The following is a 21,140-nucleotide window of genomic DNA, read 5'->3' as shown; positions in this document are numbered from 1 at the left end:
TACACAGATTTGTGCACATACATGTACACAGTCACCACAAAAGGTTGGTTATTGGAACACATTGATGTTAGTTTATTGTTGTAGGATTTGTGTTTGTTGCACTATTGGCTAAACAACACCTTAGTGTGCCGCCATACACCTGGCATGAAGAATAGAGGCTGAAACAAGATATTATCAACTACTTTAAGTAATACCAATACTAGTAATATTACTAAGGATAATAAAAGACAGTATGTACAATGGTATGCATCACTTTATTTATTTGAGTCATATTTATTAAAACTAGACTTTTGTCTGAAAAATATTATTACAATTTTTGACATCATTTGTGTTCATGATATACAATATGCATGATAATGAGTAAACCAAATTAAAGATATACAAACATTTACTAATTTTCACAGACAGACATCTATTCAAAAAGTTTTCAACTTGCACATATTAGTTTAAATTAGTGTATAATTTACATTTATTTTTTCCAGTCTGTTTAGTAACACTGAGACATCCCAACCCATTATGCATGAATAATAATGAGAGTCACAATATCTGTGTTCACCTGTACATCCTCTGTGGGTACAATCTAGTATAATGACATCCCATGTAGTGATGCTCTTGGAGATGATTGATCTGATTTTAGACTATGAAGTATTGAAATAAAACACCAGGGTAAGCTTTTATAGTGGTTCACTAGGTGGCTAACAGAGGCAAATAATATTTTTTTTAGCAGGACCCTTTACTTTGTTTCACTTCATGTGTTAATTATTTGTAATTCAAAAAGCGATAGGCAGACAGGTTTTATTGCACAATGATCAAAGATGAATTCTGTAATTAGATGGCGAATGTTTTACTGCACATTTTCTGTTTTCTTCATTAGGGAATCTAAAGGGTGAGTTAATAATAATATTTGTTTTCCTAGTAGTGTCTCTGATCATTACTGAAATCATTCTCCAAAAATGTTAGTGACTAGGCTCATATATAAAAAAGGTAAGTGACTATATATAAAGTAAAGAACCCCTTAGGTTACAAACTCCATGATTCAGCCTTCTTTGTTCTGTTTAAATCTGTTCTGCACTTCCTTTTCCTTCCTGGAATTATACAGTTGGCCTGGAGCTAGTTAAGCAAAGGGCCGCATGACAGGGTAAGAAGGGAAGGCAGGAAAAGCAGGGGTTAACTTAAAAAAAACAAAAGAGAGAGAGAGCGGGAAAAAGAAAGTGCGAGAATTTGAAGAAAAAAAAAGGGCGGGAAAGAATAACTTTTTGGATGGGGGGGGGGGTTTGGTGCAGTGAGGAGTGCTGGGCAAGACTTAAAAAGGTACACAAGGGGAGGGGACAGATAATTATTTCTGGGAACAAGCAACTCCCACCCTCCCTCCCTGTTTTTTGGAAGTAAGGTTTGGGCATTTGTCATAGCAGTTGGGTGGTATTTTACTAGGTCCATGAATGGGTTAAGTTTCGGGAAGAAAGGGAAACGGGGTAGGGCTTTTCAGGGGATGGGTTTCGTTAGTGGTGGTCCTGCACGACACTTGGTTGTTGTGGGGGCTAGGTGTTAAAAGGGTTTATCCGCTAATTGTCCCCGAGGCGGTGTGATAGCGGCTGGGGGCCTGGTTAGTGAGCGGAGGTATTTGGTAAAAGGATTAGGATGGGAGGAATTGTTTCATGGACCTAGAAAGAAAGAAAAACAATGGCTGGTGGAATAGAAGGCTGTCATGAAAAGTTTGTTGTTTGATGTTGTACATATGTTGATGTATATATAAAAGTATGTTATCATGTACAATGGTTAATAAAATGAGCTGCTATGGCCGATTTAATCCAACAAATGATGTTGTCATTTGTCATTAATGGGAAAGTTGGGTTAGGTTGGGGAAGGGGCAGTTCACCTTCTTTTTTCTTCTTAAAACTACCCTTACAGTAATTATTTGCTTTCAACGTTATACCTAGTGACTTTTTTTCCCATTAGACTTTCTTTAGTGTTTAATTCTGGCCTTATGATAATAATATAACACTTAGGGAGGAATATGCAAGACATTAATCCACCACTGGAAGCCAGGATGGCAAATATTTCAACGGTTACCATGTATTTACCTTTTGTGCTTAGATAAGCTGGAAAAAAAGACAGCCAAACACTGCAGAAGACCAGCATACTGAAGGTAATATGCGATGCCTCATTAAATGTATCCGGTAATTTTCTAGCTAGAAAGGCAACTATGAAACTCAAAACAGCTAGAACACCCATATAACCTATAAGGAAGTAAAATGCAACCGCTGACCCTTCATTACATTGCAGTGTCATCTTCAGTGATCGTTCTGATGTATCAAAATCTGGAAAGGGTGGACTGCTCAAAAACCATACAAAACATATAATGACCTCACCCATAGCACAAATGCCCACTAAATATGTCGATATTCCTGCCTTCATCCATTTTCTTGACTCGCTGCCAGGCTTTGTGGCATTGAAAGCAATGACAACAGTTATGGTTTTAGCCAAAACTGAAGATACAGCAATTGCAAATACAATTCCAAAAGCTGCCTGGCGGAAGAAGCAAGTTATGGTGTGCGGACGTCCTATAAATAATAAGGAGCAGAGGAAGGACAGAGAAAGGGAGATGAGAAGGATGTAACTGAGGTCCCTGTTGTTGGCTTTCACTATGGGAGTTTCTTTGTGTTTTATAAATATAGACAGAATAGCTAGAGTGAGAGCTGAAAGCAAAATGGCAAAGAAAGATAATACAATTCCCAGAGCATCTTCATAGGACAGAAAGTCTATAGTTCTGGGGATGCACGTGTCTCTTCTCTCATTGGACCACTGGTGTTCAGAACATTTAATGCAGTTTTCCATATCTAAAAGATAAGACATGTCTAATTAGAAGTTAGTATTATAAAAAAATAGTTGTATTAAAGTGACCCTGTTGTTTTTTTTTAAATAAATATACACCTAAAATTATGAAATCTATCAAATACATGCATACATAATTCTATATAACCCATAGAGTAATATTTCAAAAAAGTGATATATTTAAAATTGACAATGTTTTATAAAACTGGAATGATAAATATTAAAATCCCAAATTTAGAAAGTGTTTTATCTGTGCTTTGAAACAGATCAAGCATCAACGTATTCAAAGTAATCTTTACTCTGTGATCTCACTACCATCATTATTATAAGCTACTCATCAAATGAATCTGACCTTCGGGTTATTAAAGGTCAGAATGCAGATATTTATTCTTTAACTCACTCTTCTTTCTGAATTTGGCATCACCAGATTTTCAGGGTTATTATTTCTGATTACTTTGATTGGGTAAAAAAGCAATTGACAACTTTTTAAGGTAAAAGTATATAGTGCAAGCAGCTTGACAGAAGTATTTTCTTTAAATACTGTGTGTTTCTAAAAAAAATTTAAAAAATTATAAATCATACCCCACATTGGGTATGATTTATTAAAGTTCTCCAAGACTGGAGAAGATAGACTATCCTTGGTGAACCTGGGCATTCCAGCAAACCTGGTAAAGATTTCATAAAATCATTTGTTTTTATTTGGCAAATGTTTTTAATCCTGGACCAGATCTTTACCAGGTTTGCTGGATCACCCAGATTCACCCATGATAGTCTATCTTCTCCAGTCTTGAAGAGCTTTTATAAATTAGGCCCATAGTGTACGCTTTTAACTTCTCAGTTGATCTACATAGCCTCAGTCTGCTGATGCTTACATTTTTTTCCAGGGAACTTGAAAATCTAAGTGCATGGCAAAGCTAAAAGTGTATGTTGCAATTAGGTTTCCCTATATCCAGGAAATGCAGGAAATACCCCCATCCAGTAGTGACTTAACATTTCCTACCTAAACTTCAATGACTGCAAGCAGAGTGGCCCTTCATCACATTTTTATATATATTTGATTGTAGAGGTCTTTAAGACCTATATATGATTTATTCTTTGAGATTTAGGGGTGAGATAGCACCAATCTTTTGAATGTTTTAATGGTTTAAATGCTGCAATCATTGTCTCCTGCTTGAGAAAAAGGCAAATACTCAGCTTCCCAGTGGCCTACCACTCCTTTATTCCAGTGCTGCAGTTTCTGCAATTCTTCTGGGAGTGTCGATTACCTAATTCCTCTACTTAGTGTCTAAGTTCCTTTTTTGAATTAGAAGTGACAGGAAGGCATTGTAACATGGTGAGGAATACAAGCATTCTAAACTCCCAGAAGTGCTGAATGCTAATAAGACTGGAGGAAATGCACTGTTGGACTATTACATTATTCTTTGTGGAGACAAAGTTGAAATTTCAAACTAAAAATGTAATGTGGTGTGCTGGTCACTGGCAGCTCAGGCCAAGTTTTACCCACACCAGTCTTTGGATTAGTACATTTACTCATTTTTTCCCTGATCTATATGGTTTCTTTACTTTAGTTACAAATTTTTTCTGGTTTGCTCCTGATCTACACTGGTCCTGGTAGACAAATGACTAACATAATGCTTTTGGTTTGTTTATATTTTAGGCTTTCAATTGTTTACTTTACTTACATAAAACCTTTTATATATTCTAAGATTAAACTAATATCACTTATTAAGCTACACACTCCCACACAACACAGAAACACACACCCATACTCTGCATGCATACTTTACAACAACACTCAAAACTGTACAACACACAACAAGCTGCTTCAATAAATTGATAAATGCCATTATGTTGTGTTGGCTAACTTGGTGTCCTGCAGTTATATAGATTATACTGAGTGTCTATAAAGAGAAACCTCTGAAAATGCTGAAACGTTAATTTATTACATACAGTATGTGGGCAAAATAAAAACTCTAACAGCATGGTGCATTCACTTTTTAAAATGATCACACTTGTATATTGCCAATTTTAAAAAAGGGCAATCCGATATTTTACAATCAGGCAAATTATTGAAGACTTTACTGTAGCCACCCTAAAGTTCAGTTAATAGAGTAGCAGATTGTCAGCTGCTATCGCCAGAAAGATAGTGGGCATGACCCCCATGGACTTGCATTATAGCCTAAACTGCTTCTTTGTAAAGTGAAGATGTATAAACAAAGTGATCCCGATTGTAGCATATAGTTTGTCATGCTGTCAGAGCTGTCACTCCTTTATTTTATACAGTTCTGGCAGTATCCCCATGATTTTCCTGTCCTGACCCAGGTTTTCTTCCCATCAACCCCATCCTCTTCCAGTATTAAGTGCTAACTCCTAATCACAATGATCATTGCCCACAGGGAACTGGGCGGAACCTCTTAAAGTTCCTAAAATGGCAATGACACACCTGAGAAATCTAATCCAGGGGAATTACATATGCATTAAAGGGATGTGAGATGGCAGAGGGTCCTACTAGCTACTGCTCAACATTACCCATTGGTTTATCAGGAGTACAGAGAACACATAGGATAGTCTACCCCCTGGGCTTATCATAGGTGTATCAGGAAGCATTTAAAAACTATCTTAAGAAATCCAATCTGCTGGCTGGAACCAACTTGTGTAGAAGACTATTCCATATTTTTATGACCCTTATGATAAAGAAGTATTTGTGGAAGCTGTGGGGAGTTAAAACACTTTATCTTCAGTAGATGTAACAAAATAACTTTGGCCTACACACTTAAACATTTTACTCTGCCTTACAATATCAATGCACTTTCAAAATGATTCAAAGTTGATATGAAATCATTCCTGAGTGATATGATTTACCTGTGTTGTTAGAGATCTCACCCTCGGAACACAAGACGCAGTCATAGCAACATTTTTGCTCTGATTTTCGAGGAGCTTTTCTGTATCCCGGAAGGCAGCTGTTACTGCACACAGATTGAGGAACCTAGAGAGTAAAAATGTGCACGGGTATGCATTACAGATTTGTAGCTTGTCTCTACGATAGGCAGTTCATTCTTTATTCTTACAATTTGACAAGGAGAACAGGACTCTCTACACCTACCAACGGCTCAGTTAAAGCCTCCTGGCAAAACCTAAACCTCCCTCCAACTCCCCTGGCCTTTTTTCCCTTACCTTGTGAAGTGGGATATACTCATCAATATCTACCACCAGATCACCTGCCAGTCTATTGACCTGCTGATTCAGCATTACAAAATTGGCCCATAATGTCCTTTTGAGTTGACATCACTGTTTTTGTCTACTTATCTGGTTCTCCACCACTGAACAGCCCATAGGAAGTGTCTTTGTCATGAAGGCAGTGACATGGACACCCACAGAAGAAACCAGGCTGTTGTAAGCAGAAGATTTGCAAACTGAGTTTTACATGACCGCAAGTTTAGGAAGTGAAAAGGCCATTTATTTATTTTTTAACTGCTAGCAATTACTTAGAGTAGGGGTAATAACTTTTGCCCACTTGCCCACTTTATGCATCCCACTTCTCTATGTTCAGATAATGGATTTTCGTAAAACTAACACAACTTTTCTAAGCCATTTACACAACATTTTTAAACATGTTTCTATCAATGTGAATAGCACAGCTGTTGGAATTAGGTGGAATTATAATTTCAGTAATAATTCATCTTTAAATACCCTGATGGAATATATATAAAGTGCTGTTTTACCTGCCAATGATTTATATATTTAAACCCATCTAGTACTAAGATATACAAAGCACATAGACTTGTTTGTAAGGGCAGTAGACCTATTTTTTGGCTAAGGGACATTTTTTGGGGGGAGGACAAACTAGGCAATTGTCCAGGGCCCCACCTTCTCCAGGGCCACGATTGACAGAATGGCAGATAAATAGAATGCTGTTTATTTGGAACCACCAAATCTGTGCTCTTTCTCTTTTTTAGTCTCCAATATTGTTTATGTATAAGCAAACTATTGACAGAAAAAGATATAAAGCTGGGAACCTTTATAAAGGAACTATGCCATACACTAGGAAAAGATCATTTTAGGCATCTTGAAGGAAAATTTGTAGGATAGTTTTAGCAGTGTGTGTATTATTTGAACAGTACCAGACCTGCGTTGAACTGTAGATAGAATTTGCTAGTGGTTCGCTGGGACTGTCCCAGTTCTTGCTAACACAAAACTGTCCTGCCATTAACTTATTTTTACACAGCTGTATCATTGTTATCAATCCAAAAAGTGTCTCAGCATTTAAACTAGTTCTTGTTGAATAAAACTGTCTTGAATGTAAAAAAGCATTATATGCCTTACATTTATTCTTAATAGGGAAGGGCTGTAAATCTTAAACTTATAAAACTTTATTTGGTTTGGTTCATGCTGTTTTTGCATTTCATTCTTGTTTCCTTATAAGTTGCAGCACTGTGAAACTCAATTAATAAAACCTCTGCTAGGGGCATGGGCCCCATCAATATAAAAAAATATTAGATCCTCATAGAAGTAGAAATTAAGTTAACTTAAATTTAAAAAGTTTCTAGAGACAGATCAGTTTAAAAAAGTAATCACTGTCCTTAAATCATATACAAGTTTAAATTAAAACAATGTCTCTAATAATACCAGTGTGGGAAGGGAATTAAAATACCATAGAACTGTAAATGGCAGGAGCAATGCATAGAATTATACAGTAACTGACCCTAATCTCTCAAAGCTTTGTTATCTTGTCCCTTTGCAGTTACATTACAAATACTCTATGGTTGCTATGAACTTACACCCCAACTTCCTTTTAAAGTTTCCCCACTTGTTGACCTTTTTGAGTTTAAGAAGTTCAAATAAATGTAATAATTTTTACCTCTTTAAATATGTGATTCCATTGAATGAGCTTTTCATTCAGAACAAGTTGTCTTCCAGGAGGTGCAGAACTGATGTAGCTCCCAATCTGTGTATATATACTTGTTTGATTGGGAGTGATAAACCAGTTCATTATGTCATATTCGCCTGCAATTTCTCTTTTCTCAAAATGAAAATTCTCACCAGATGATGTTTCAAAGTTAACATTCTCAAGGTATTGATTTAGCTGGAAAAGTAATAAGAGTAAGAAAAATCAGATGAACATTAGACCCTGGGGCAAACAAAGAAGCCAAAAAAGTACAAAATGGTTTCCGAATGGCTGCCAAGGGAAATTATTTTGTTCACTGCAATACATATTACATCTCTCAACACATACATAAAGTATAAGCTATGTATTTTACCTGAGATGCATGAAAAGTTGATCCTAGATAAGATGTAAGATCAGTCTGCTGTATTTTTCTTGCATACAGCCAGTCATGTATTGCATAGGCCATTGCATAAGTAGCCCTGTAAATAGCATAAGTTAGTCTAAAGTTGTTAACATCAAAAATAGCTTCATATGATTTCATTGTTTCATTTCCCGTGCAATCACCCATGATTCCCAATTCCATTCTAAATGTGTCATTTATAGGCAAGCAGCCAAAGGCATTTCGCCACACTAAAGCAGTAAATATGTCGTCTGGGAAGGTGAAGGGGTTAGCGTTGTAGAGGTATTCCTTAAATCCTGGAATCTCTCCTTTGTGAATAACAAATGTGAATGAACCATTAAATGCAGAAAAAAAGGTGTCCTGTGTGGGCAGGGACAGTGTTGATGGTATGATCCATACTTTTCCAGGTACGGAAAACATCTGAACATTGAGCATGAAGTCAGTAAATAAGATGTCAGTAAAGAAAAGAAGTACAACATTGGCAGATGAGTATCTGATGACATTCATTACTGAGACCAAGCTGGTAAAATCTTCACTTGGTATGATTTCGAAGTAGGCGATACAGATTCCATTTTTAATGAGCAGATTTTTAAAGTCATTGCTTCCTTGGAGATTGTTTTCATCATCAGTTGTAATGATTCCAACCCAAGTCCAGCCAAAATATTTCAAGAGCTGTACAAAAGCATCATACTGCCTTTTTTCACTTGGGACAGTCCGAAATAAAGTTGGATATATTGACGTATCGCTTATATCTGAATCCTGAGCCCCATAACTAACCTTAAATCAATATAAATATATAACATGAAAAATTAATTATTATTAATAATAAATAAATGGGACAAAGAAAATGCATATCTAGAGCAATGTGTTTGTAAAAGTCAGATAGGATGTTCCACGGGTATGATTTTAAATGGCGGAGCACTTTGGTTTTTCAATATGCATTTTAATGTGACCCTGTTGCTATCACAACAAAACTCAGTGCAACCCTGTATAGGAGTAGGCTAATATTTAGGAAGCTTAGGGAATTTTCAGTGTCCTGCAGAGCTAAAGACACAACTGTTATACAAAATTTCTGGAGCATAATAATGAAGGCTGGCAGGAGGAACCATAGTGCACTAAAAAGGTACCTAAATCTCTTAAAGATTTCACCCTATTGAATTTCCTGATAGGTAATTATTTAGCCAATTCTTTTATAGTATATATTGTATATGGATTCTTTTTTATCCTAAAGTATTTGCCAAATGTTGTCAAAGCCACAGCAAACTGCTACACATGGAGATAATGTCAGGTATCACATGCTGCCAGGCAGTCTGCTGTTACTTACACACATGCAATAATTATCATTTGCAAACGAACTATCCACAAATATTCACCATTTTTGTGAACGATAACAATTTTTTATTATGTATACTATTAAATTGGCAAGTCAAAATGGACTACAGAAATGTAAGCTTCATTACCAATTTTTATTTATCATTTATTTATTATTTATTATTTTTTTAATTATATTACCTTTGTATATATATATATATATATTTTTATATATATATATATATATATATATATATATAATATATATATAGGTTTTACATTTTCTCTATCAGTTGTAATGAAATGTTTTTAGTTACCCATCATTAAATTCTCTGCAAGGATTTTTTTTATAGACTAAAGCTCAAATTACTAGCCCATATTCAGAATGTAAAGGGAAAGTGCTTTATTTTCATTATCCAATTTAAACCAAAATATGTGCTTTAGGTAATCTTGTTTTATCTGTTTAGTCTGTCTATAACACTTTAACAACTTATACTTGCACTTGTATTCTTCCAGTGGTATTCAGTAACCTCTTCCTGTCATCCTAGGCTGTAAATGGCACATCTCTTGTGTATGCAGCAGAACACCATCCAAAGCCGATGCAGGATATTGTATAAGGAGGACCCCTGACTCATCACATGACTGTGTAAATACTTTTGGAATTAGAAGTATGTATCCCAGAAGTTTTGTATCTTTTATGCAACCAAGTTCTGTTATTCTTTTATTATAATTATATGATTACAATCTGTTATTGCAATCAATGGCAAGTCAAGCCAAGGTCAAAATCCAGAATATCAGAATTGAGATATACTGGGCAGAAATGAAGATAGCACACTGAGGATCAAACAACCTGCACCTAGAATTAAAAAAGCCTAAATAGGACTAGCAGCAAATACTGGGTCAGGATCATGACTCATTGGCTGCAGGACACAGTCTCTAATCCCCTGCAGCTGCACACAGTGTGCCATGGATACTGTTATGGACAGAGTGCATATTATTAGAGGGAGGCTGGGGATGCTGCAAGCTGTTAGGGCTACAAGTGTGCATAAAGACCAGTGTAAGCAACAACCAAAGGGTGAACCGCAGGCACAGAGGGAGACCTGCAAGCTAAGTAGTAACAGTATCCAACATATGTACACATATGTTTTTTGCACGAAGAAGGCTTCATTTTGGTAATTTTTAAAGGAGAAAAAAAAGAGGGTAATGTAAAACTCTAAAACTTTAGTTTACAAATTTTATGTACCATACCACTCAACAAAAACCTTTTTCAGCTTGTTGCAATGTCAAATTTCTTTACCCTATTTATCATACAAATTATGTGTCCAAATCCGTGGTCGCCAACATTTTCGGTCTCGCGGACCACTAAAATGTCCGGCTCCTGACCGCGCATGCGCAGGGAGCCGCGTGTCATATAAAGAGGGAGAAACCTCCCCCATAATGATGTCATGATGACATAAACCTGCCCACACTCCCATCGCAGATCTGAGCCTGCAATGGGTACTTCCCTGAACCCAGAATTTGTACGGGGGTCGTGGTCCGCGGCTATGGCCGATGCGCCCCGCCAGCTCAGGAGTGTACTGGCCAGAGCCGTGGACCACCAAAATTTTCTTGCTGACCACCGGTTGGCGACCGCTGGTCTAAATCATATTCCTACTAATCCTAAAATATCAGTACAGAAAACAACAAGATCACCTGGCTGCTTGCATCCTACTACATTTTTCTTGGTACTACATTTTTTTCCCTGACATTAATAAGTGGTATCCTGCCTAACAGAAAGGAAGCAGCTTTGATATGGATTCACTTGGGCTTAGATCTGCTATACCTTCACATATTGGTACATATCTGTCCTATACTTTCCTTTGTTTAAATGATTAAGAAGGCTCACATTCCTGCCTCCTTATATTTTACGAGCAGTATGAAAGGATCTGAGACACTCCATTTTGTTGCCTGAGACACTCCATTTTGTTTCAGTTTTTAGTTATGAGAGCTTAGTTATGAGAACTAAGTGTATTTAGACTCTATGTGTATAAACCTGATGTTCTGCCAAGACGAGTGTCCTTGTTAATTTTGCCAACTCAGATAATGTCGATTGTTTATGAATAACAAGATGTTTTGTATGTGTCTGAAATTATGTAGCTAATTAATTTCAATCTAGAATAGATACACTAGTATCTATCTATTCTAATGAATGAGCATGCGCTAGGATATATTGTTATGTTATAAAAACTAGATGTTTGTTACAATAAAGTTGAAGATTGCTTGATACCATATGAGTGTATGCGTCGTTGGGGCGCCTGTTCCCAGGCGCCTGTTCTGATGCACTGAGAGACACTGGGATGGTGAGAGATCTGAGGAATAGAGCCAAGAAACCTGCAGATCCTTTCACAGTATTCTATGGGTTTCCTTATCCACTTGGATTTATAGAGGTCTGCATTAGGAGGCACATGCTAGCAGCAATACATATTAGAGAGATGATTTACATGAATATGGAACATTAACTCTTATGAAGTTTTCTAAATTTGTGAAATGCGTCACATCTCCTCAAAAGTGACAGATGGAATAAAAGAACATCATTATACTTACTTTTTGTCAATGGTTGTAATTTTGTTAATAACCCGGCTCTGTCACAGTTTTATTTCAAATATCTCTGTTGATTTAACTGGTATATATGTATGTATTTTTGTAATTTCTTGTAATGGATTCTGTGTTTTCATGATGTTATTTTCTTTTCTTTTATAAAAATTTCTCAATAAATAATGTGTTTTTAATTAAATATTTCTGACAAAATATTTTCCCACCTATGTACTCCAAGGGGGTTCTTGCTTTTTTCTGTAATTAATTTATTGGAGTAGTGAAAATATGATTTAACCACAATTTGTTTGCTATATAGGGTAATGATATTTGACATTGCATATCACTTACCCCTATGTTGGTTTAAATATTTTCTTTAGTTTTTCTGTCTTTGACACAGGTTAGAAGATTTGCTCAATTTTTATCCATTTTATACCAGGGGAGACAGCGAGAATAGGTGTCAATAGAACAGAAAGGAACAATCCAAGATAAAAAAACAGATATAGTAGTGTTTTACACTATATAACCATTGAGACACTTCATGTCCATGTGTTTTACAATGCATTACCCTAAATCTACTGCAATGCATTGTGGCACAGGTAATGCTAAAAGGCACATTGCCAGTGTACAACAATGCACATATGTAAACCATCAGTGTGAAAACAACACAAGTCCATTTTTCATCCATTGAAATGCACTGTCAGCCCATTGGATATATTTGATGCTAAATGCACTAATAAACAACCTATGCCCTAAAGCACAAAATACATTGTACTAATGCAAACTATAGTCTTTCTTTAATCCGCTGCAATGCTGGTGTGTGTTCTATTAATATTCATATTTAAAAAAATTCATACTTACTTGTGGTAGAAAATGGACCCCAGAAAGCTTGGCCATACTTTTAGTAGTGGAAGAAAGCATATGTCCAATTATTCCAGCCAGGGTACCTCTCTCTGCGCACTGGTAGTTTGGAACCTCATTTTCTGTGCCTGTCAGTAACTTCAAAGTTGTTTCAATGGCTTTGCTTTCATATGAACATGAATCATAAATGTCAAATCCCAGTGTAATGTTAGGAAGTAGAGAAAGATTTTCGTTTATTTCCTCAATAGCATAGATTATTGCCAGGATATGTCTGTAGTTACGATAAGTTATTCTGAAAATAAATAAATAAAAAAATCAATTTTTAACAATACTAACAACTTATAGTTGAAAATAAAGAACACAGTAGTATTGTTGCATATAACAATTACACAAAATAATACAATTTCACCCAATTTATAGACAATCTTGTTTTGTCTGCAGAGGGTAGAGGTTAAAACCCCAGTGTGCAACCTGCAGCTCTTTAGTACTTGTGCAACCATCAGACCTCAGCAGTCAATGGGATTGGGAACATTAATTTATTTATACAAGTTATAACCACAGTCTATAATCAAACCTGTAGCATATCCACAGATCATTTTCCCTAGTATTTCTGCAGTCAATGACAATCGCCTCTGCATTACATAAATTATACATTATAAATGGTTCTTTATGATGATGACATACGGTGATGTCAGGGCCACAGTTAAACTCTCTACACCTTTTATTTTACAACCTGATACATAAATTCAGTCATATTTGTATTCTGTGTCCCTTTTTAGAAGACTTATAATTTCCTATCACAACAGAAAGTGATGAGAAATCTCTCCAATCAGGACACATACAAAACTATTTTTTATTAATATATAGAAGAGTTAGAACCTTTTAAATGTTTTAATTGCTATTGTTGCCTCCCTAACCATGTGGTAGCTGCCCCCTACATCCTCCATAATGGAGTGACAATCAGAAATAAAAACCTAATGATAAATACCAAGAGGCAGTGGGACTTTTAATGTATTTAATTGAAAGGAGGACATTGCAGTTTATCAAACTTACCATCTCTGATCTGTTTTTTCAGTTGCAAATTCTGTGAATGTAATTATAATCCTTGCTTATCTGTACCAGCAAATAGCCAGTGAAGTTGTAAACTTGCCCCAGGTCAGGGACTTACTGACTATTTAGATTCCTCCCTTGTTATACCACTAATGTGTTAATTATCTGTTTTAATATATCTAGAAAATGTTACAGTTTATTAAATGCTACGATGTTTAATATAAACCAATAAAATAGTTGTTTTGTGACTGTTTTTTCCTGTAGTTGACAGAGAACAGCAATTTACCACATCTCATCCATTCTACTAACATTGGCAGGCAATTTCTATTAGATATATTTACAAAAGCAATGCCTGCTGCTGCAGTTTGAGCATATTCAGCCTGGATCAAAAGCTGCACTGAAAGTCTCTGCCATTTCATGAGATTTATGTGTATTTGCAGCAAAACACTTTGTTGATGTATGGACCTGGTGGGAAGCTCTGCAGGGTGCATTGAAAGTCTCATGATCCATCATTCATGGAAGTGGTACATTTCTGGCTAGACTGAAGGCTTGAGTATTTTGAATATTCTGAATATGACAGTGGTTGTCTCCCCACTCTTTATGTATTATATTATGTGTAGAGACAGGAATAGAAGGAGACTCTGCAGTTTAGCACCAAAAATTGTTTGTAGGTTATTACTGTATACATTGATAACACTTCTATCCTATGGTATATTTCATTCTATATTTATTATTATTACAGTCAGGTCAAATTTTTGCTTACTTCTTAGTTAAGGCTTGATTTAGAGACTGAATTTCTAAGTGATAAATAACTCTGTTGTATTTTTTGATAGTTGTGTGAGTTCAACTTCCTCTTTTGGAATATTGGTAAAGCATGCAGTGGTAGGAGCATGGGTGGTGCTGCTAGCCGGTAGAAAGGAGCAGTATGTTGGGTGCAGTGTTAGGGTTGCTGGGAAGCAGGAAGTTACAGTCAGGCATTGCAAGAGATGCTAGCCAGCAGAAAGGTGCAGTATTAGGGGTGCTGGGTGTCATAGAGGTTTAGAGTTTGGGTTCAGAAGGGTACAGTGTTTGAGGTGTTGGGTGAATGGGAGATGAAATGGCAGGGGTATTGGGTTCTTCATAGGCCTAAATGCAAGAGTTGTCAACTCCCTGTACCTGTAATTCTGCAGGGAGGCATACCAACATGAGCACCACATGATAACGTATAGGATCCTGGACTGGATCATGTACTGAAGGACCTGCTTCTGCAAATACAATGGGATAAATTTAGTATGGGGGATAAGGTCATAAAAGGTAAATATGTAAAGTATAGGTAGCACTTAGGCCTGCAGTAAACCTATGTATTTTGGTAATGTGCATTTTACTTTAATGATGATACATATGTTAACATTTAGCACATGCAGTGATCATTCAAAATGCACAAGTACAGTGGATGCCAACAACCGGCACATGCTTTATGTTGTGATGGGTTAAAAAAAGGTGCAGTTTTTTTTTAATTTTGTTGCTATACATTGGCAGTCCACATGGTAAAATAATGGCAGTTGCACCCTTCAATAGAATGGCATAGTAAGGAGCCCTTTGTGATTTGATCCATACAGCTCTGCATGTGATGTGTAAACTATGAGGACTAACAGATTACAGCTCCTCGTGTAGGCACCACTTATACCTGTAACCTCCGCTTTTATCACTGTGTGACAGCTCCATCATTACTGTGCATGTGCACTGTGTATTTGGCCTGTTTATTGAACGAGCACACTTCACACTTTTGCTAGTCACTTACAATGTAGAATTAGACCAATAACTAAATTCCTAAGTCTAAGTCAAAATCTGAACTATTGCTGCCACAAATGCTTCAGACAATAAAACAGATGTGTGAGCCTGAAAGGCTTTCCTAGGTAATAATTAAATCGTCTTAATGTTTTCTTTAGTAAAATCATGGGGAAAAAAGACAAGCCGTTTTAAAGCAGGTCCCCTAGGACCATGGGTGCAGTAGCATTTGCTGCTTTCACTATTATTCTTGTTGTACTTTATGCAGATTACAAGAATCATACCTGTAACTCATCCCAACAGCTGACACAGTAAAGCTCTATATGTTTTATTACCTTTGTTTATTTTTTTATTATCTTTTTTTATCCTATTTTTTAAAGTGACTGGTGGAGGGAGCAGTGGGATGCATGAGTGGTCCCACAAAAGTCCCAGTGTATAAAATGCTCTATAGTCTTTATACAACAATTCTAACACAGTCATTCAGACTGCAGGAAATACTGAAGCATGCAATTTACTGTGAGCTACACTGCTGTTACACATCTCTCCTCCAAATCATAAACTAAAAGCATGCTTTGGGAATATTCTGTGTTCTGTATGCTGTCTTGCACTTCATATTAATAGGCTGTATGTGTGAAACTAAGCTTGAAGTGTGTAACATTTATTTGCATCACCCACTAGATTACCTGAAATGATTGAACTATAAAAATGTGTAATAAACAGTATCTTTATTATTAACATATTTACAATCTTAAAAATTCTGGTCTTCTATAAAGGATATTTGAAACCATTTTTTCTGTTTTCCATAGGGTGTAAAAGATAGGATGATGGAACCTCCATCAAGTTTTTTTATTGCTGTTTATGCCCTTGTTGGGGAGATTTACCAATTTATTTGTCCTGTGCCCGAGACTAAAAGTAAGAGGAAATTCCAAATTATTTTGTCACCAATGGCAATTGGTGTTACAGTGACAACTACAAAATTTGACTTAATATGGGAATTAAAAAAAATATATCACAAAGAACCACAAACAGTAAATAAATTTGCAACAACATTTTGGGCTTTAGATATTTAAATATACTTTAAACTATATTCAAAGGCTGGTTTGCCAAGTCACTCACTAACACAAGGTCATTTAGACCTGACACAGTTCACTGCTTTGTCCCCTTTCCAAAAAGACTTACTCTTCCTGCTGCCTTGTCCTACATATAAATTCAATTAGGAATCGCACAGGGTGTATAAGACTTAGAGTTGAGAACAGATTGAGTGTTATAAGCACCAGAATCTTACCACCATAATGCCCAGTAAAGAAGATGGTCAGATGATCAGCTCATTTTTGGCAAACATCCCATTCCTTTTATAAAAAAAATAAAAAAAAAAACATTACAAAGACAAGGCCTTGTTGCTTTATTCAAAACTTACCCAAGACAAGGTGGTGGAACAGGAGTTGTAGTAAAAGTGTTTCTTTGTGTAATAGTAAAACTAAACAATGATATCACTGCTCCCAGGATAACATCACCATCTCTGAAATAGTTGTACAAGGTAGAATTGCTCAGAACATAGAGAGCACATGAGTTATTTTCAGTGGCATAAGCAAAAGGTTGGATGTGTAATATTAATAGCAACACAATAAGAGACTGTTTATAAAAATGCATTATTAAACAAAATAGCAAGATTGATTGTTATGTACTATAACATTAAAACGAATGTCATTATATATGGAGTAAAAATTGGAGCAAACAATAAATTAAAGTTGTAAAAAGGTTGTGTTTATATGGTAAATTACATTAAAATATTTAAATATTTGCTTAATATCTATTATGTTGCTTATGCTTAATGCTAAATAACAAAAACAAGTCAACTAATAAATCAATCCATTTTCTATAATACTATCTAGCCTTCATATATGTACAGTAATAACTATTGAAAGGAAGGTCAATCCTTCTAAAGTGCCAGCGAGTGGCTTAGGTGTATATATAGAGATATATATTTATATATTTATGTATTCATATGCAATTACTTTTTAAAGTCTCTCTAGGCACATCAAAAATAAATTACTAGTATGATTGAAATAATAATGGGTTAGTCCAATCAACCCTGCTATTTTCCAAAGGAAGAGCAGTGACAAGCATATCATTAACGGAAGGCTTGGCATTTAATCAATAGTGGCAGCTGAGGCCCTGAACTTTCACCAGTCACACATAGTCTATTCACTTGTTTTTATTGTATATTTTCTTTATACTTGGTAAAGGCTAGTAAAGACAGCAAGTGGGAAAAATAAAAAACAATACTTTTATTTGTAATATTTTTGGGGGGAGTATTCATCAGGAAAATGTTCCTGAAAGGTTACCTCTAAATTCATTTATATTTTTTTTTTAGAAAATGAGATGTTCAGTTGGGTGGGTATTTTATCTTTTCTTACCGATCCATTCCATTCCATGCATAGAAATAGAAGCAGCAAAGAAGAGGTCATCTTTTTATTAAGCTCTGTGCTAAAACTAAACTGTGAACATGGCAATTATTGGAAGTGGTTGTGACAGGTTTGAAAAAGGAAATTACGTTTTTAGTTTGCCCTTGTAAATACACTTTACTACAAAATCATGTCAAAATAATGAATTAAAAAAAAATAAAAAATAAAATAAATAATATAGTATTATATTATACTGTAAAATACATTTTCATGAAAGACAATGTATGTCACGGGACGCTGGCCGGAGGAAGCAAAAGGGAGGGATCGATTATTGCCAGGATATGTCTGTAGTTACGATAACTTATTCTGAAAATAAATAAATAAAAAAATCAATTTTTAACAATGCTAACAATTTATAGTTGAAAATAAGGAACACAGTAGTATTGTTGCATATAACAATTACACAAAATAATACATTTCCACCCAATTTATAGACAATCTTGTTTTGAACCTGCAGCTCTTTAGTACTTGTGCCACCATCAGTACTCAGCAGTCAATGGCATTAGGAAGATTAATTTATTTACAATACAAGTTATCACTACAGTCTATAACCAAACCTGTAGCATATCGGCAGATCATTTTCCCTAGTTTTTCTGCAGTCAATGACAGTCGTCTCTTGTATTACATATACTGAAGGGGACACTGGCCAGAGGAAGCAAGAGGACAGGGATCCTGAAGGAGGACAGCAGCGGATCATGTAAGGCTCGATTTACTATTGTATTTCACTTTTTTAGCTACCCCGAGTGTGACTTGGGGTTACCGCTTTCAGCATCGTTTTTCTTCCCCAAGTCACACTTGGGGTTACCCCTTAGTTAAAGAGGAATTAAACTCAAAACAAAAAAAACACACGTTTAATCCTGCAGATATGTATTCATTTGGTTCCCCATCGTCTTAGTATCTGTCTTCAGGCCGACGCTTCCTCTCTTGATCTCCACAGTGATTAGGACTGATAGGATAGGTGCTGCACCTTTTTTTTAAGGGTTGTTGCAGTTAAAAATAAATAAATAAAGTTTAAATAAAAGGGTTGGCTATCAGCAGCTGTTCTCCACCACACTTGGAGCTGTGTGTACTCCCCACTGTGTCCTCACAGGTATGGCAGTGGTGTGCATGGCTATGTGCCTCAGCCTGCACGAGGGTCAGAGTAAAGACTAGTCTAACAAAGTCTAACAAAGAGAACTAACCAAACTATGAAAAAATATTTACATTGTTTCCCATCTGCCTCACAGTATAAATGAGCCTCTCTTCTACCTATGGCAGAGTTTTCCTATAACAATGCCACAAACTCAGCCTACCTTCTCTTTTTTTTTTGTCAAATTATGGATTCCACCCAATAGCATTTCCCTTGGGCTATAACAGTTCTTTCGTCCATTAGGTAGAAGACCAAGTGGCTTTCTTTATTAAACCTGAAACGAGGTCTTGCCTGGGTCAAGTTCAGGAAGAACAAAGGAAAAGGCCACTGGTATGGGTCGCCTCTTGGCAGGTGATACGGAATTAGCTGAGGCGTGAAATCTAAGTGGCCCCTGGTATTCACCAGAGCACAACTATTGGGGAAATGGGCCAGTGACCCCAGAAGCCACTGGAACACTTTGCTGCAAGGAGGTCACCAGGTTGCGGCCCCCCAAATCCAGAATAAAACAACTGAGAGCACACTGGTGGCATAGCAGATACCATGCTGGGAGAACACTTTAAATAGGACTAGCAGCCTATAGCAGGACAGGCTTATGACCAGGAATCAATCTGCCCATTGGCTGTAGGCCACACTCTCCTATCCCCTGCTGTTGTGCACAGTGTGTGGGGGTTACAGAGATTAACAGAAGTGAAAGACTAAAGGGATGCTGTGGGATGATGCAAACTGCTGAACAGATGATCTGTGGAAAGAGTGGTAACATTGCTCCCTCCCTTGAGGGCAGCCACCAGATGTCCCTACAATTAGGTTTTTCAGAATGTTTCTGATGGAACACTAAAACCAACCTCTTAATGTGGACATCCCTGAATGAAACCCAAAAGCGCTCCTCTGACCCAATACCTTTTCACTTTAAAAAGTATTGGATTTGGACAGCTTCAGTATGAAATCCTGGGTCAGAGACGAATAGAAAATTTTCATAATATTGGAAATCAAGCACCTCAGGTAACATGGCTTGAGAAGGACAGTTAGGAATAAATGCAGGATGGAAACAGCAGTTGGCAAAGAATGATAACTGAGATGTAGTGGAACAAATGGCATTATTGTAGGCAAATTTTGCCATAGGAAGGTCATCCTGAGATGCTAAAGAGAAGCATCCAAGGTATTGTTCCAGGGTCTGGTTAGTCATTTTGGTCTGACCATTGGTCTAAGGGTGGTATCCTGAGGATAAAGAGATCTGGATCTGCAACTGTTGACAGAGCTTTTGCCAAAAAGAGGAAAACAGGACACCTCTATCTGATATAGTTTCATCGGGGAGCTCATGGAAGGGGTCAATCTCCCTCAAAAAGTCCTTAATAGTAGAAACTGATGAAGGCCTGAAAAAAGGCCATATTAGTCATTCTGTTAACAACCTTGATAATGAACCTATACACCTTAGATGGAGGTAATTCAACAAAAAAATATGTAGACTCCATACTCTAGAAGCAGGTTTGGGTGGAAAGAGAATAAAGCAATAGAAAAGGTTTGGCCCTAGTACTCTTGGAGTTTGCGCAGGTAGGGCAGGATGAAAAAAATCACACCTACAATCCTTTGACATGACTTGCCTTCGTTGTTTGAACCATTGTTTGAGCAAATCCAGTGTCTTAGTCACTCTGAAATGTATAGCCAACAGAGAGTCATGCCAGGATTAGAGGACAAAAACCTGAAGATTCTTTGGCACAAAGGATTGTTCAGGTCAAAAGACCACCATTACATTGTAGATCAGGGATGGCATTGGCTTGTGTGACCCTGACAGCTTGCTTAATTTGTGCTAAAAGACCAGGTTGAAAATGTTTTATTGGCAAATTCAGAAAATGTCAAAAACAGTTGGGCCCA

At 36.5% G+C, this 21,140-nt stretch overlaps 1 protein-coding gene across 1 annotated transcript; it reads right to left on the bottom strand.

Annotated features, from left to right (window-relative positions):
- Positions 1-1,409: 1,409 nt before the first annotated feature.
- On the bottom strand, positions 1,410-15,614 carry LOC140340221 (vomeronasal type-2 receptor 26-like). The gene is made up of 5 exons (XM_072425277.1): positions 15,577-15,614; positions 12,861-13,152; positions 7,691-7,915; positions 5,695-5,818; positions 1,410-2,837 (listed from the first exon to the last, which is right to left on the bottom strand). The coding sequence occupies exons 1-5, from the start codon at positions 15,612-15,614 to the stop codon at positions 1,912-1,914; spliced, it is 1,605 nt and encodes a 534-aa protein (XP_072281378.1). The 3' UTR covers positions 1,410-1,911.
- Positions 15,615-21,140: the final 5,526 nt, after the last annotated feature.

The sequence above is a fragment of the Pyxicephalus adspersus genome, chromosome 11, assembly GCF_032062135.1.
Source record: "Pyxicephalus adspersus chromosome 11, UCB_Pads_2.0, whole genome shotgun sequence".
Lineage (NCBI taxonomy): Eukaryota > Metazoa > Chordata > Amphibia > Anura > Pyxicephalidae > Pyxicephalus > Pyxicephalus adspersus.
Note: the sequence above shows the minus strand (reverse complement) of the source record. Positions and strands in the feature narration are given on the sequence as shown.